We start from the raw sequence: 14,546 nt of genomic DNA on the forward strand, positions 1-14,546 counted from the left end.
GCCAACCATCTGTCAAGGATTCATTCTCTTTAAGAGTAACCAAAGCCTTTAACAGAGAACGTATATATATATATACGAGACGATCGATCGAGAGAGAGAGAGAGAGAGAGAGAGAGAGGGAGGGAAGGAGAGGGAGAGAGAGAGAATGTGAGATATTGACAGAGAGGAATAGACAGAGAGATAGGATTGAGAGAAAAAGAGAGATATTGAAAGAATGAGAGAATGAGAGAGAAGGATATACAGAGACAGAGAGAGAGAGATGGAGAGATAGAGAAGAGGAGAGAGAGAATGGGAGATATTGACAGAGAGAGAGAATGAGAGAGATGGATAGAGAGACAAAGAATGAGAGAGAGGGGGAGAGGGAGACGGACCCAGCTGCTTCTCATGCTGGCCGTGCCACTCCAGCTGACACCATAAATCTCACTTATTTTCAGATCCAACCCAGACACAGACAGAAATTACGCTGCAGACCACATTACTCTGGCCACGGCGGCACAGTGAATGCTAACCTGGAAGAGATCCTTGATAAGGCAGACAGGCTCCTTCTCCCACACATTACTCCAGCGAGAGTCTCCTATGTACCTTCAGCAGAGACCATAAGCGGTTGGATTGCGGAAACATTGGCACTCATTGGTAGAATTAGTCTGAAAGTATTTCAATGGGAGTATTAGTAGCATCAGAATCGCAGGAGAAGCAATGCTAGAATGCTAATAAAGATGAGATATTTGTGACCTAACGACCGATAAATGTCTTTCTGCTAAACAGTAGACCCTAAACTGTTGGAGATCTAATGTTTGCCGAAGCCCTCATTATGATATTGAGCGTATCCGATGAAAGAACACGGTAAATCTGTGATTAGCCATCAAACCCCCGTCAGGATTATTCCAGTTTCACAGGCTTGTGTTTTAATCCCAGTTCATTAAACTCAGTTGAGTGAATCACAGTCCTGCGGTGAACCAACAGACTCCATTTTGGATTTAATTGCTTTGTGTATGCTCGATGGGGTGAACCGCTGATACAACCATGTTAGATCCAGTCGTGACTTGTTACTGCCCTGCTCTCTCTCTCCATCTCAAAAAAGTCTAATTCCAAAATAGCTTTATTGGTCTGAGAAGCAAACATTTACTTTGAATAAAAATTGTAAATGCAAAATATTTATTGTATTCTTTCTCTCTCTCTCCCTCTCCCTCTCTCCCAGCCTGCTGGGTCATCTCCAGCAGCGGTAATCTAACATTAGCTCTCAATGCTAGCAGGTCCCAACTATTTACCCTGTCATGTATTATGGACGACCCTATGAAATGGGGGTGGGGGGGATGGGAATCCCGACGGACACAGAATTAATTTAAGGCAGCCTCAGATTTCAAAAGAAATTGAATCAAATTCAATGATACTTTGTGTGCGTGTGTGTGTTTGTGTACTATATGTTCGCTTCGTATATGTGTGTTTGTGTATGTGTTAGTGCAAGTGTTTGTGTGTGTGTGTGTGTGTCTGTGTGTGTGGGGGGGTGGGTATTGGTTGGTGTGTGTGTGTGTGTGTATTTGTTTGTGTGTGTGTTTGTGTGTGTGTGTGTGTGTGTGTGTGTGTGTGTGTGTGTGACTGTGTGTGTGTGGATGTTTGTCGGTGTGTATGTGTGTATTTCTGTGTGTATTTCTGTGTGCGCGCTGGGGGAGGGGAGAGGTCGGTGTATGCAATACAGCCCTGTCAAAGTCTATAAAATGTAATGAAAAGCCATTTGAAGATTAAGTGTTTTTGTGATTCATTGGTATCTCTTGGCTCAACTAATAATCATTTCACTCTCAAGCTGAATGGACTGGGTAATTGGTGCTTACAAGCCACCAGACTCCTTTCAACCAATCGTAATCCCCCCTTTCTCTGTGTCTCTTTCACGGGGTAACAAACAGTAGTGGAAATCTTCAGAGTCCTAGTGAATAGAGCAGTATACAGAACCCGCGTATTTCCTTGACAAATATGGTATCAGGTGACAGGAAGCCGGAGACCTCAGAGAGGGCATGATTGAGCTGGTAAACATAAGCAGTACAAAAGGATGTGGCAATTCTGTCTACAGGCAACGCTGTGGAATTTGATCTTTCCCGCTGTGAACGATAAGTGGAATTCTGGGAACACTCCGTTTCATGGTATGGCTTTAGGAACAACAAAAGGGGTTTAGCTCATTCAATTATATTGAAATTACTATGAGCCTTTTGAAATTGCCCTAATAGCGGAACAATGGAGAGATTATGTATAGCACATTTCATATATTTTATCCGACTATATTTTGTTTTTGTTGTCATATGAAGAACGCATTGTTCCATACACAGTACCCAACAATGGGACTAGGACTGTGTGCTATAGACCCAAGGCCGGAGTCCTAGTGGGGTTGGTTCTGCTTCCAGAGCAGCCAGGGTAATTGACCAGAGGTTGCACTGGACAGAAGCGATAAGGAAGGGTCTTCTTGGGTACTACTGGCTTTGGAGTGGAAAAGTTATACTGTGGACATCCTAATTGGCCCCACTTATCTTCTTTGTTGGCGTAATGAAAGGTTAAGAACTCTGTTCAGAATAATGAAGCTGTACACATCAACGCTTAACCAGTGGGGTTTGACACATCAATGAGGTCCTGTGCCAATTACTCTCCAACACACAGTCTCCCCTTCTCCATACATCCAGAGTCTGCTCGCAGCAGATCTCACCTCAGTTCCCCCTCACACATGTCTTTGTTAAAGGTGGACTCAGCCATCGGGTTCTCTCAGGTCAGATACTGAGGAAATCAAATTCTTAAAATGCTGAATTTGGGGGATCTTCTGCGTTTGTAGACCCTGATTGCATCCATAACTGATCAGTGGGCCTCAAAGTGTGGGAAGCAGATTTGTCAGGGTGTTCCCTCAGGTTTTTCAGTAGAGTTGGAAGCCAAGTGAGGAATAGGTGTGAAAGGTTTGAGCAGCAGCACACCATCTGCGGTGAGGTGTCGGCCAAAAGAGGAGCCCTGTGTAACCAGGAAGTCTGGCTGTGGTTCCGGCCAAGGCAGGGGAAAGCTTTGCCCTTTTGCCAAACAGCGTGAGCCCTCTGTCACTTGGAGCTGCCTCGGACTGGCAGTAGAACATTTACTCGGCAAGTTCTCAAAAACTATCAAAACAACCACCTCCTACTTGGAGAAAGGGATAACAGTTGACAGTTGTTATGCAACACTTCATCAACTATATATGTGGGAGATTTGGGAAAGTCTTTCTGGTGGATATAGAATCTTCTAGAAGCCATTGGTCCCTAAAAGTAGGGTCCACCAGTCTCAGGATGGCTGTCTATCAAAGGGAATATCTCTTATAAGCCAGGAAGTGATGATGTAACCACAGCCCAGGCAGTTGCTAGTTGTCTAGTCATATTTGAACCAAATCCTCACTAATGCCTTAAAGCGTTGATGTGATGCAATGAGTCCAAATGTCCATTAAAAGTGTCTGTAAATGTAATGTTACACAATATTTATACAGGAATGTTTTTCTTACAAAGGGTTTATTTTGATTTAGGAATTACAAAAACAGGGATTTGGTTATGTGGATCCTGCTCCTCTGTCTGTCATTGATTTTGACAAATGACATCTTTGGATTCCCAATGCACAAACACTTATTATTTTGGAAACAATGTGATAAAAAATTGACAATAACATTACAAAGAGAAAATAATTAAAAAAAACAATGAAATATCAATGATGTATAAACAACTAAACCTGCATATGAATCAATAAAATGCATATATTATTTCCAAAAGGCATTGGTTGCAATTTTAACAACCTGCAAATAACAGGAAAAGCATTTGTTTTACTTAATTACCATTTATAATTTGACCTCAAAAGGCAGATAATAAAATCATTCAAATTAGTACAAGTAAACCATGTTTCAATACAATGCAATATCTCTCACCACAGAGAAACAGAAAGACACAACCCCCAAACATGGATTTTATTGCTTCAATATCAATAAACTATGTGAGCTCGTCTTCAACCTCACACAAACTTTTCATCACTTCTCTCCAACTCTCTTCTGTTGTTGTGACTCTTGAATAAGTCTTCTTTCGCAGCATTAAAGATTTAATATTGTGTGCAGCGCAGACTTGTTCATTGAACTGTTTCTAAACCACAGACGTTAAGATCCCTGATCGTTTTAATTAAAAAATGTAAATTGATTGCATACCGCTGCTGATAGCGACACAATAGCTGAAGTGAGTTTGCTCAACACTGGGCTCGTTTGAGATCTCAATCGTTCAGTGGATATGGAATCATCAGTGAGCAGAAGACATGATACAGAGTTTTCTTTTATGGGCAAGCATTCAACGCACCATACAGACTCTCACACATTTAAACATCTTAATCAGTATTTATGTGCTAATTGTTGAGTAAAAGAAACACAAAAAAATGGGGTTGAATAACCAGACAATCTCTCTCTCTCTCTCTCGCTCTCTCTCTCCCTCTCTCTCTCTCTCTCTCTCTCTCTCTCTCTCTTTCTCTCTCTCTCTCTCTCTGTCTCTCTCTCTAGCTCTAGCTCTAGCTCTCTCAAATCAACTCAGTTCAATTCAAAAGAGCTTAACATGCATGGACGATTAACAAAAATAAATAAAAATAACATAGAAAACTTCTACATAAAGGAAAAAACAAAGTGGAGTATAAATGATCCGTAAAATAAATCCAAATATAAATGAACTGTACAAGTACAGTAAAAAAAGAATGGGTCCAATCCCAGACTCTTTACTCTTAAGGCCTTGAATGTACAATGTATATGCATAATTTAAACAGGTATAAAAAGCCTCTCTCTTTATCTCTCTCCCTTCTCTTTCTCCCTCTCAACCTCTATCTATACATATCCCTCTCTTTCTATCTTTTCCTTTTCTTTCTCCCTCTTAACCTCTATCACTACATCTCCCTCCCTCTCTTTCTATCTCTCCCTCTCTCGCTCTCTCTCCCCCGTCGCTTTCCATCTCTCCCTTCTCTTCCTCTCTCTGGACCTCTATCTCTACATCTATCTTCCCCTCTTTCTAACACTCCCTCCCTCCCTCCCTCTCTCTCCCCCTCTTTCTAACTCTCCCTCTTTCAAACCCTCCCTCTCTCCCTCTCTCTCCCCCTCTTTCTAACCTTCCCTCTCCCTCTCTCCCCCTCTCAGGACTCAGAGATCCTGAACACGGCGGTCCTGACTGGGAAGACGGTGGCGGTGCCGGTGAAGGTTGTGACGGTCGGGACGGACGGCTCCGTCACCGACGTGTCCGAGGACGTCCGCTGTCGTTCCACCGATGAGGACGTGGTCAAGGTCAGTCGGGCAGGAGGTCATACTGTATATCTCACAGTAAAAGTTATATCGCGTTGTGTGGCGGCCTTCTTTAGTTGATCCAAAGTTTCCTCAGAGTAGCGTTGACCTTTTCAGAGACTTGCTCCGGGAAACGGCTGGTTTTGGATGTGGCCTTTTTTTTAGAACCAAAACAATCGAGCAACCACTTTGAAATTCTGCCTTTTATACCCAGTTCCTCTGACATAGAGCATACACCTTATCAATAGCACACAGTGTGTGTGAGAGCACATTTACATTTACCTTTAGGGCATTTGGCAGATGCTTTTATCCAAATTGACTTATGATAAGTACATTCGTCAGAAGAAAGAGAAACAACAATATATCGCTGTCTGTACAGTAAAGATGTTCATAGAAAAAAATGCCAAGCACTTCCAATTGCTAGGTTAACCCACTGCCCATCGTAGGAGTGGAGTATGGGAGGCCGATGACAGTGATGACGACATGCATTTAACGTGCTCTAAATGACGTGTCTAATGCGTTAACTCGATGACTTGCATGCAGAACTGGACACGCATTATATATTTTGTATTGCATAATCAGAATGGCTCAGAGGGTTAAAGTTATATTTCAGGCTGAAAATAATAAAGGCACCTCAGGTCCTTATGTGGTTTTTCACTTTGCCGTGGCTAAACTCGATTTCTATAGACGCTACCACATCACAGGGAGGCATTGCTGCCGAAGTTACAATGGGATGTTATGGAGAGAATGTCTTAAAATCACTGTAGTTTCAACCCTATATTTAAAATATTGGTTTGATTCATGTGACAACTCAGGGGTTGTGTCTGAGAATCCGTGCATATTACATATTTGCAATATTCCTATGGCGGGAAATCAGTAACACACAGGTTTTACCTGGCCAGCAGCCTTGCTCACCCAGAATGCACTTCAGCTCTTCGTGCTTGTGGCGCGGCCATGAGTTTAGAGGCAGAGGCTTTGCGTCGTTTGAAGAGGAAAAGACCTGGAATCCACTGTTAACCCAGGAGAGTTGGTCTCTTCTGGCCTTGTGGAGCCCAGATCTATGTTTTAACATACAGTCCTGGAGCAGTCAGGTTGCGATTCACTAGATACCCCTTTCTTCTTTGAGCATAAACTTGCTAGCCTCAGCGATAGCTGCTTAGTGAAATGTCCAACTGTTTTTGGTTTTGGACTTTTAGGTATTTTAGGAATTTTGCCTCCTGATGTTGTGAGGGGGTAGTAAAGTCATTCTGGGTAACATTCTGGGTGAAAGAGAAATAGCACATTGGATAATATCACAGGATGCCTGACACGACAGCCTGTGAAAGTAAAGAGTACAATGTTAGAGTACAATATTGCACATAATGGAAAAATAAATCCTGGAGTCCAGGATAGTCCAGCCAATGAAAGTATAACAAGGGGTTAGTTCCTTCGCCACATTTACCTTATCGTTATATATTGTGATGTGATATATATCAAATAGCAGATCAAATAGCATACATTTTCAGTGGAGTTATCTGTGATATTTCTTACCACTAGTGGTCCGAAATTTCACAAATAAGAGCCATTATCGAGGAGAGAGAGTTTTCAACCTCTTCAAAATTATTCTCAACGCTGACAGTGACAACAATGAAGGGAGAGCCGCTCCTTCTTTCGTGAGTTTACAATATGATCATGGTCCTGAACGTCTGCTTTGTAATCCCTACATCCTTTACTAAGGTTGGTGATTCAGGGAAAAAAACACTATTTTGTGGTCAATATAGAATGAAATCCCAGATACTGTTGCGTGGCAAAGGTTAACTGTAAATTATATCAATGTTGTTTTTTTTCAAAGGAGACTGATGCCTGGTGTAGCTTTTTAAAGGGCCCCTGTTTAACCACCAGGGCTGAGAGGGATTAACCATTACAAGCATTTTCAAAGTCGCCCCTGCCCTGTAACTTGGGGACATCCCAAGAGGGAATGTAGACCCAGATGGATGCTGGGTAGACCATTCTACCAGTCTACCCAGTAGACTGTACCAACCGGAAGTTTTATCGATTGATTATACATCTAGGTGGACACTCCCACTTGTGAAGTCACTAAGTCGCAGGTTAGGGCAGATGTTGAAATCTTGTAATGGCTAATCACTCTCACACCTGGTGGTAAAATAGGGAATCTTCAAATGCTGTCAAGTTCGGGGGCCAGGAGATCACTTAGTAAACATTCTGAATAATAATGTTATCATCATCTTGTTGTGTAATGGGAAAGATAGAAAAGGATAGGATATAGAAAGCAGATCTTGCTAGTCCACAAGAGCATCTCATACAAGAGTGAAAGACAGCAGAACATCTCGCTGGTCCCTGACAGCATCTCATAAGCGAGTGATAGAAGGAGGAGCAAACCATGAAAAGGAGAGACAATATACCTTCTCTGCAAAAACTATGAACATTATACGAAGCCTTGTCTGAAATTTAATAGTTCATATGCAAGGGATTGGATTCTTGTTTCCTATGTTTGGCAGAACTATATAGACGGGACAAAGGTATGAAAAACATATTTTTTCTCTGATATGCACCAGCTGGCGATAGGTTCGCACAGTCCTCTGCAGATGCAGCTTGAAAGCCCAGACCAATCTCTGCTCCTGATTGTACATTTGTGGGCTGAGTTTGGAGAAAAAAATACTTAATTTGCAGGCTCCCTGTGGTGTCCAGCTTTACCCAAATGGCCAGAGCGTTTTGCACAATAAGGACCTTCTCTGCCAACCTTGGGCTCTGTATAACAATGTGTATTTTTCGGTCATTGAAGCTGTCTAGAAATATGTATAGCCAATTTAATGAACGAAGACAGAATGTGCCAAAGGATGATAATGAAATCTGACATAAATTTGGCAAATGGAATTGTTAAATATCAGTTTTCCACCGAAATGTATTTTTCTTCAACTTTAGTAAAAGGGTCAGGCCTAAAATACGGAGAACTTAAGTGAAAAAAACATCAAGAAGAATAGGAATTTATCAAATCAAATATGCTTGAAATGATGAGGTCCTGTTGTTGTCTCGCTTGACCCACTCATGACATGATGACGAGAAAACCCCTCAGATAACCCATGTTAACATGACAACTTCAGCTCGGTTTCTAACCTCTGGAGCGGCCTTACCCAGACTGCGTGACATTAAAACCTGAATAATGGATCACTGCAGCCTTTATTCCCCTGTAGTGCTGTAATTAGAGTGGACTGTACTATATACATCTCATGCTCTTACATCTGAAACCATTTGGAGCATAATCCCACTGAAGCATATCGTTTATGTCTCATGCAATCGGGAAAAGGATGTTGCTTTTTAATTTTACAAAAAAACTCAAAGTTAAGGGTAATAGTGATGACAAGGTCTATTATTATCTATGTGTGTGTTTGTGTGTGTGTGTGTGTGTGTGTGTGTGTGTGTGTGTGTGTGTGTGTGTGTGTGTGTGTGTGTGTGTGTGTGTGTGCGTGTGTGTGTGTGTGTTCATATGTATGTGTGTGTGTGTGTGTGACTTTTCATATATATATGTGTGTGTATTTGTGTGTGTGTATATGTGTGTGTGTACGTATATGTGCACATATTTGTGTGTGTGTGTGTATGCATATGTTTGAGAATGTGTGTGTGTGTGTGTGTGTTTGTGAGTGTGTGTGTGTGTGTGTTTGTGTGTGTGTTTGTGTGCATGTGCGTCTGTGTGTAGCTCTGCCCTCTTTCTGAATACAAAGCATATCATTCTCCAGCCCTTATCAGAAAGTGTGTGCTGTATGTTACAAGCTCCATGCAGAACAGCGTGGACCACTTTAATCCATCTTCATTTCATTTGATGAATGTAATTTTGTGATTTTTTAATTAACTGACTTAACTTTGGACATAAGCACTAATGCAATATGACAATAATTAGAGCCGTATTCAAAGTTTTGGATACTACATAACCCTGGCAGTGACCCCTCCCATCATCTGAAATAAAACCTGCTTACTATTAATAAAATATGTAAAATGTACAATCTCTTGACATTAAATTGCTTCTGCAAATGTGCTTTTTGAGAAAATATCATGTGCTTTAATTAATAGATTGAATAAATCCGTGCTATGGTAGCTCTAGTATCCATCTGACCACAGTAATGAAGTGCGTAACATGCAGTCACGCACTAGGAGCAGGCTCAGTAGAAGATTGGTTCTACCAATTTCCTCTTTCACCTACCCACTAGTTCCCCACTCCTATTCAGCGGGTCACAGACTTGTAGACTGCTGCTGGCCCTGGATCAGCAAAAACGCATCCCATTATCCAGATGTTTATTCATGAGCTCCCAGAACACACTCTCATTTTGGGAGGAAAGGGGTTCCAGGGGTGGTGGGGTAAAGGTGTGGGGAGGGCGGGGGCGTTGGCCACAAGCTATAGTTGAAAGAGCAACGCTTAGGAAAACGCGGGAATAGGGAAACACGGCCGGCACCCCGTGCATCAAGAGCTCTGTGGCAGGAGAGGCAGTGCAGACCGGACTGCCTAATTTGATTCTGTCACAGCAACTCTATGCTGGAGCCAGATATGGCCCGCCATCGCCTCACCCTCTCCCATCGCTCATATCTGCCACGGGAATGGATCTGTCTGGTTCGCTGTTAATTTCCTGGCCTCGATTCAGAGGCATCCCATAATGTCCCCTGTAAGAATTTTCAGTTTGCTGCCCTAATGCGTCTTCTGAATGTGTGGGAGGATTCTGCAAACCCTACCGAGCTACTCTTGAGGGGGGGGGGGGGGGGGGGGGGGGTCCATAGAGAAGGGGGACTCTCAGGTTCACTCTTTAGAGGGGCAGAACTGTCTATTAGTCCGGTCCTTCGATTCCCAACCTAACCGTTCAGGGTACCTTAAGCGAGATGCCTTACTAAAGCCTGCTAGGATTCACCATAAGTCGGTTAGGATAGAATTTCTTCCTGCATACTAAACATGACAGAATTCATCTGTCATATATTCGAGTTGAAATGTGCGTGTCAGCAACTTTTGAGTTCCCGACATGGTTTCAGTTGGGGGTCGGGGGGGGCTGTGGGCTGTGGTGTGTGTGTGTGTGTGTGTGTGTGTGTGTGTGTGTGTGTGTGTGTGTGTGTGTGTGTGTGTGTGTCTGTGGGTGTGTGTGTGTCTGTATGTTATGGGGTCAGAACAGTCTCATTAATAATGAATGCACAGAGAAGGATTCACAACTGTATTTTGTGATTTATAGATAAATTACTCTCTTCACACAAAAACATTTCAATGCACACACAAATGGATATCGGTATGCATAAATTAAAAATGAATCCATATACAAAAATAAGTTTCACAAATACATTTCTTATCAACACACAAATGTGTCATTACATTTATTTTATTGTTTAAAATAAATGTAATATAAATCCATAAATATATGAATGATTCTTTTTTTTGCAATTTTCATCAAAGATGTATTTTGATGTTGTTACATTTATAGACAAACTGTTAAACATAAATTCACAAGATGCTTTTCATTTTTTTCAACAAGGAACTCTTTGTAGCCAATCAGATGCCTCCCTCGGTTTCGACTGGGTTTTTAGATTGTCAGTGCCGTTAAAGTAGTAAACGATTATTAATGCTACTTTAACGGCACCGACAATCCAAAAACCCTTCGCCTCCTACAGCGTTTGTTATGTACGATCATTCAAAAACCAAATGTTATTTCCCATAGACATAGACCTCTGAAAAATAAGTCCTGCCCCGAGGCTCCGGTTCCCTCGGTCAAATGTCTATGGGAAATAACATGGGGTTTTTGAATGATCGTAGATATCCAATTCTGTAGGTGGCAAAGAAGTAAAAGCTGTGTCACGTTTTGAACTACACACTTTTTTCCATCTAGTTTTTCCTCCGCCTGCCTCGGTGGCGGGACTTATTCTTCAGAGGTCTATCTGACGAGGGATCCGGGAGGCTTATTCAATCATCCTGATTGTGTGTGTTTGTCTGTATGTGCTACTACAGAGTTTAGTAGCACATACAGAGTGCGTGTGTATGTGCGTTAGTGTGAGTGTGTGTGTGTGTGTGTGTGTGTGTGTGTGTGTGTGTGTGTGTGTGTGTGTGTGTGTGTGTGTGTGTGTGCGTGTGTTTGCATGTGTGTGTATGTGTGTGTGCGTGCGTGTGTGTGTGTTTGTTTGTGCATCCATAGGCGTGGACTAATATTGATTGTTGAGTTACGGCAGCAACGCGCGGTGGGAGGTGGTCATAATGTGTCTGGCTATAGGGCTCTGGATGTCAGCTGTCATGTTCTGCTTTGCGCTTTCAGCTCAGATCATTTGGGGGAGTCTATCTGAGAGAGGCTGCAGTGGCGGCTGGCAGGTCCCCTCAGCCTATCAGGGACCACCGCGCCATGCTAATCAAATCCCACAGTAAAGTCATAACCGTCAGTAAGGCATCATGCCCCTCCTCTCACTCAACCCTGAGTCATCATCCCTGCTGGAAATTGTAAACGCTGACCCAAATCCCACAAAGCAGACGACAACAAGAGGCTGGATCCTGAATGCGCCTGAGAGAGATGATCTCTGTCTCGTGCCGGCGATGTGCATAAGGGAAGCCATCGATCATTGTCACATTTAGCGTCGTCGGTTTAGGATGCATGGCGCGCTGCTTGCCTATGACGCTCGCTGTGTGTGTGGGAAAGTGGCGGACAAATAAGAAAAGAAAAGTCTGGTGGGTGGGGGCCTGCCGGAGGCACCTATAGGTGCCCGGAGAGGGAACACGGTGAGCAGAGGGGTTCAACAATAAAGGCCGGCGGGGTGGGGAGGGTCTAGTCTGACATCTTTATCAGTCCAAACACACACGCTGGGCGGATCGGGGGGTTAGGGTTTTTAGACGCGTTCAAAGGCAACCTTAAGCAACTCTGCAGGATCTCTTTTATCATGTTCCAAGCCTGGTGTGTGTGAAGTTTTAGTTTTTATTAGTGGGGTGCATTCACTACGCCGCATTGAAACACCAGCGCATTATCTTCAAAATGTGAAACTATTTCAATAAACTTTTACAATCTAAATTAAGACAACCTTAAAGGAACTATAGGAACAATTCAGTGTGTATCATTTTAGTATAATTTGTTAGAAATGCCATAGCCGTCATTCAGCTAGAAGTGAGTGAGATGCTCTGTGATAATATCTATCCTGGTTGACTGTGTTTTCCTTTGTATGTCGACATTGACCGCTCCCGGCTCATGTGTGATCAAACAGGACATCTTTTCCCTTACTGGTTTGGGAAATCCATCTTGCCTGTCACTCAAAGGTGTATGATGGCAACACTAAAGGGAGGGGCTTCCATTTCCTTCTGATATCTCTCTCTTTACAGCTCTCAAATCTCAGCTACAGAAGCTTTATTGGTAAGGCACAGGCTACAGCACGGTGACATTGTTAACACATTTAGATTTGTGTACAATACCTAGCAGGTCCTACGATAACGTTCTGTGCAGTATTCCACTCTGAGCTGTTGGTGAGAAGGCTATTACTATTGCTCTGATTTGCATAGATGTTTAGCATGAACATTGCTCCCATTATTTTTTGGAGGGTATCATAGTGAATAAATCACAGTAGTCCATTAAAAAAACACAGAAGGAAAGAGGTGGTGAAAGTAATTTGGGGAAACACAAGAAAATAGCACACTGGAGCAGATTGCAAGAACCCTGACACAAATAGGAGTTACAAATTGCAAATAACGACAAGTACAACATTACACATCTTGGAAAAATACAACTTTTGAATGTACAGCGATTCTCTAATGAACTCAAAAGTGTTTTATACATTACATTACAATATATTCATTAAGCAGACGCCTTTGTCCCAAGCAACTTACAATAAGTGCATTCACCAGTAAAGATCCAACCCAAAAAATGCAAGAATCACACAATCATACAATTCATCAAATCAGCATGCTGTTTTAATTTACTTTTTAGAAACAATAGATATTTGGAACTCATTTTTTCCATGGTCCACAATGCAGTTTGAGCAGATGAATTCTAAGTCTGCGGCAGAAGATGTGTAGGCTTTCAGATGTTCTGATGTCTGTGGGGAGCTCGTTCCATCCTTATGGAGCCAGGACATGAGAGTCCTGGCTCATGAGAGAGTTAGAAGCCCTGTCGAGTTACTTAAAGGAATAATATAGCACTGCCCTATATTTTACCATGTTCCACTCCTTCATGTTGTGTGTAGTTTGTTTGTATTTGTTAAAGGGGCAATGTGCACTATTAGGCAGAATTAGTCCTCCAAGTTCCACAGGATACAGCATATTACCTGAAAGTTGTGGTGTCCACCCCTATTGTGTTCTGAAAATTTTGAACCACTTATCAACACAGAGCTAACTAAGCAAACATGTTAACACAGTCAGTAACGTTGTACAAGTAACTACCATTAAAAGCAATCGCAACATGTCAATAGGTAGCATCGTAAATAAACGCTGGAGTTCAGCATCAAACTTACGACACAAAACAATAATAAAACATAATTACCTTTTCCACTGGACAAGCAACCGACTTAAAGCCACTAAAAGTTCATTAGGGTATTTAACGGCTCCAGATCCGATCTGCAATGATCAGAACATGACACCCCTATTGTCGCACATTTTCCCTCCTCTTCTGGCACAATTTGATAACCTGTGTTGGAGTACTGGATGTTGCCACGTAAATAGACAGGATCAACAAAGTAATCTGCGAATACACATTGTCACCGAATTTGAAAGAGAGACTGAATAAGTAACAGATATTTTTAAAAGGTCACCATCTAATATTCTCCCTGGCCTTTATGCTGCTTTCTGCTCTATACTAACCCTGTTTTCTGGTGTTTCATTTGACATTGAATGTGTCAGCCCAGAAAAAACAGCACACGCGTCGACTTGCCAAGGGAAAGGAGTCAACTGCCTTTTACAAAACCTCTATCCCTTGATAATTGTGTTGAAAACAGGGTAATAGACACGTAGACACATTGTCTGGCAATAGCCAGTGCTTTTATTCAGACTCCCCATCACTCTCTGCCTGTCTCGTAACCAGAAACAACAACCTCTGCCCTATGGCCACCCCAAAGGGCCACACCTGACCACCAGGGCGTTAGAGCAGCAGTAACATACATCTGGCACACCATGCATTTATGGCAACACACACGCACTTAAAGGCGCCAGAGACTAGGGCCTTGTTTTAACGTTCCTGTAAGTCCTTCCGGCTTAAAGCCTCGAGCTCCTGTTCCTTGGAAAACCTCCAACAAAGTACCTGCAGGCTGTGATGCCTTACTGAGTCTACTGTTCATC

At 42.5% G+C, this 14,546-nt stretch overlaps 1 protein-coding gene across 1 annotated transcript in view; it reads left to right on the plus strand.

Annotated features, from left to right (window-relative positions):
- Nucleotides 1-14,546, plus strand: part of LOC307089874 (transmembrane protein 132C) — a gene marked incomplete at both ends in the record, with an annotated part of 119,896 nt that overhangs the window by 90,090 nt on the left and 15,260 nt on the right. The window contains one exon of the mRNA XM_079756345.1: nt 5,144-5,287. Coding sequence (XP_079612471.1) covers nt 5,144-5,287 — 144 coding nt within the window. The remainder of the gene's footprint in view (nt 1-5,143; nt 5,288-14,546) is intronic.

This window comes from Pollachius pollachius (genome assembly GCF_949987615.1).
Source record: "Pollachius pollachius genome assembly, chromosome: 1".
NCBI classification, from domain to species: domain Eukaryota; kingdom Metazoa; phylum Chordata; class Actinopteri; order Gadiformes; family Gadidae; genus Pollachius; species Pollachius pollachius.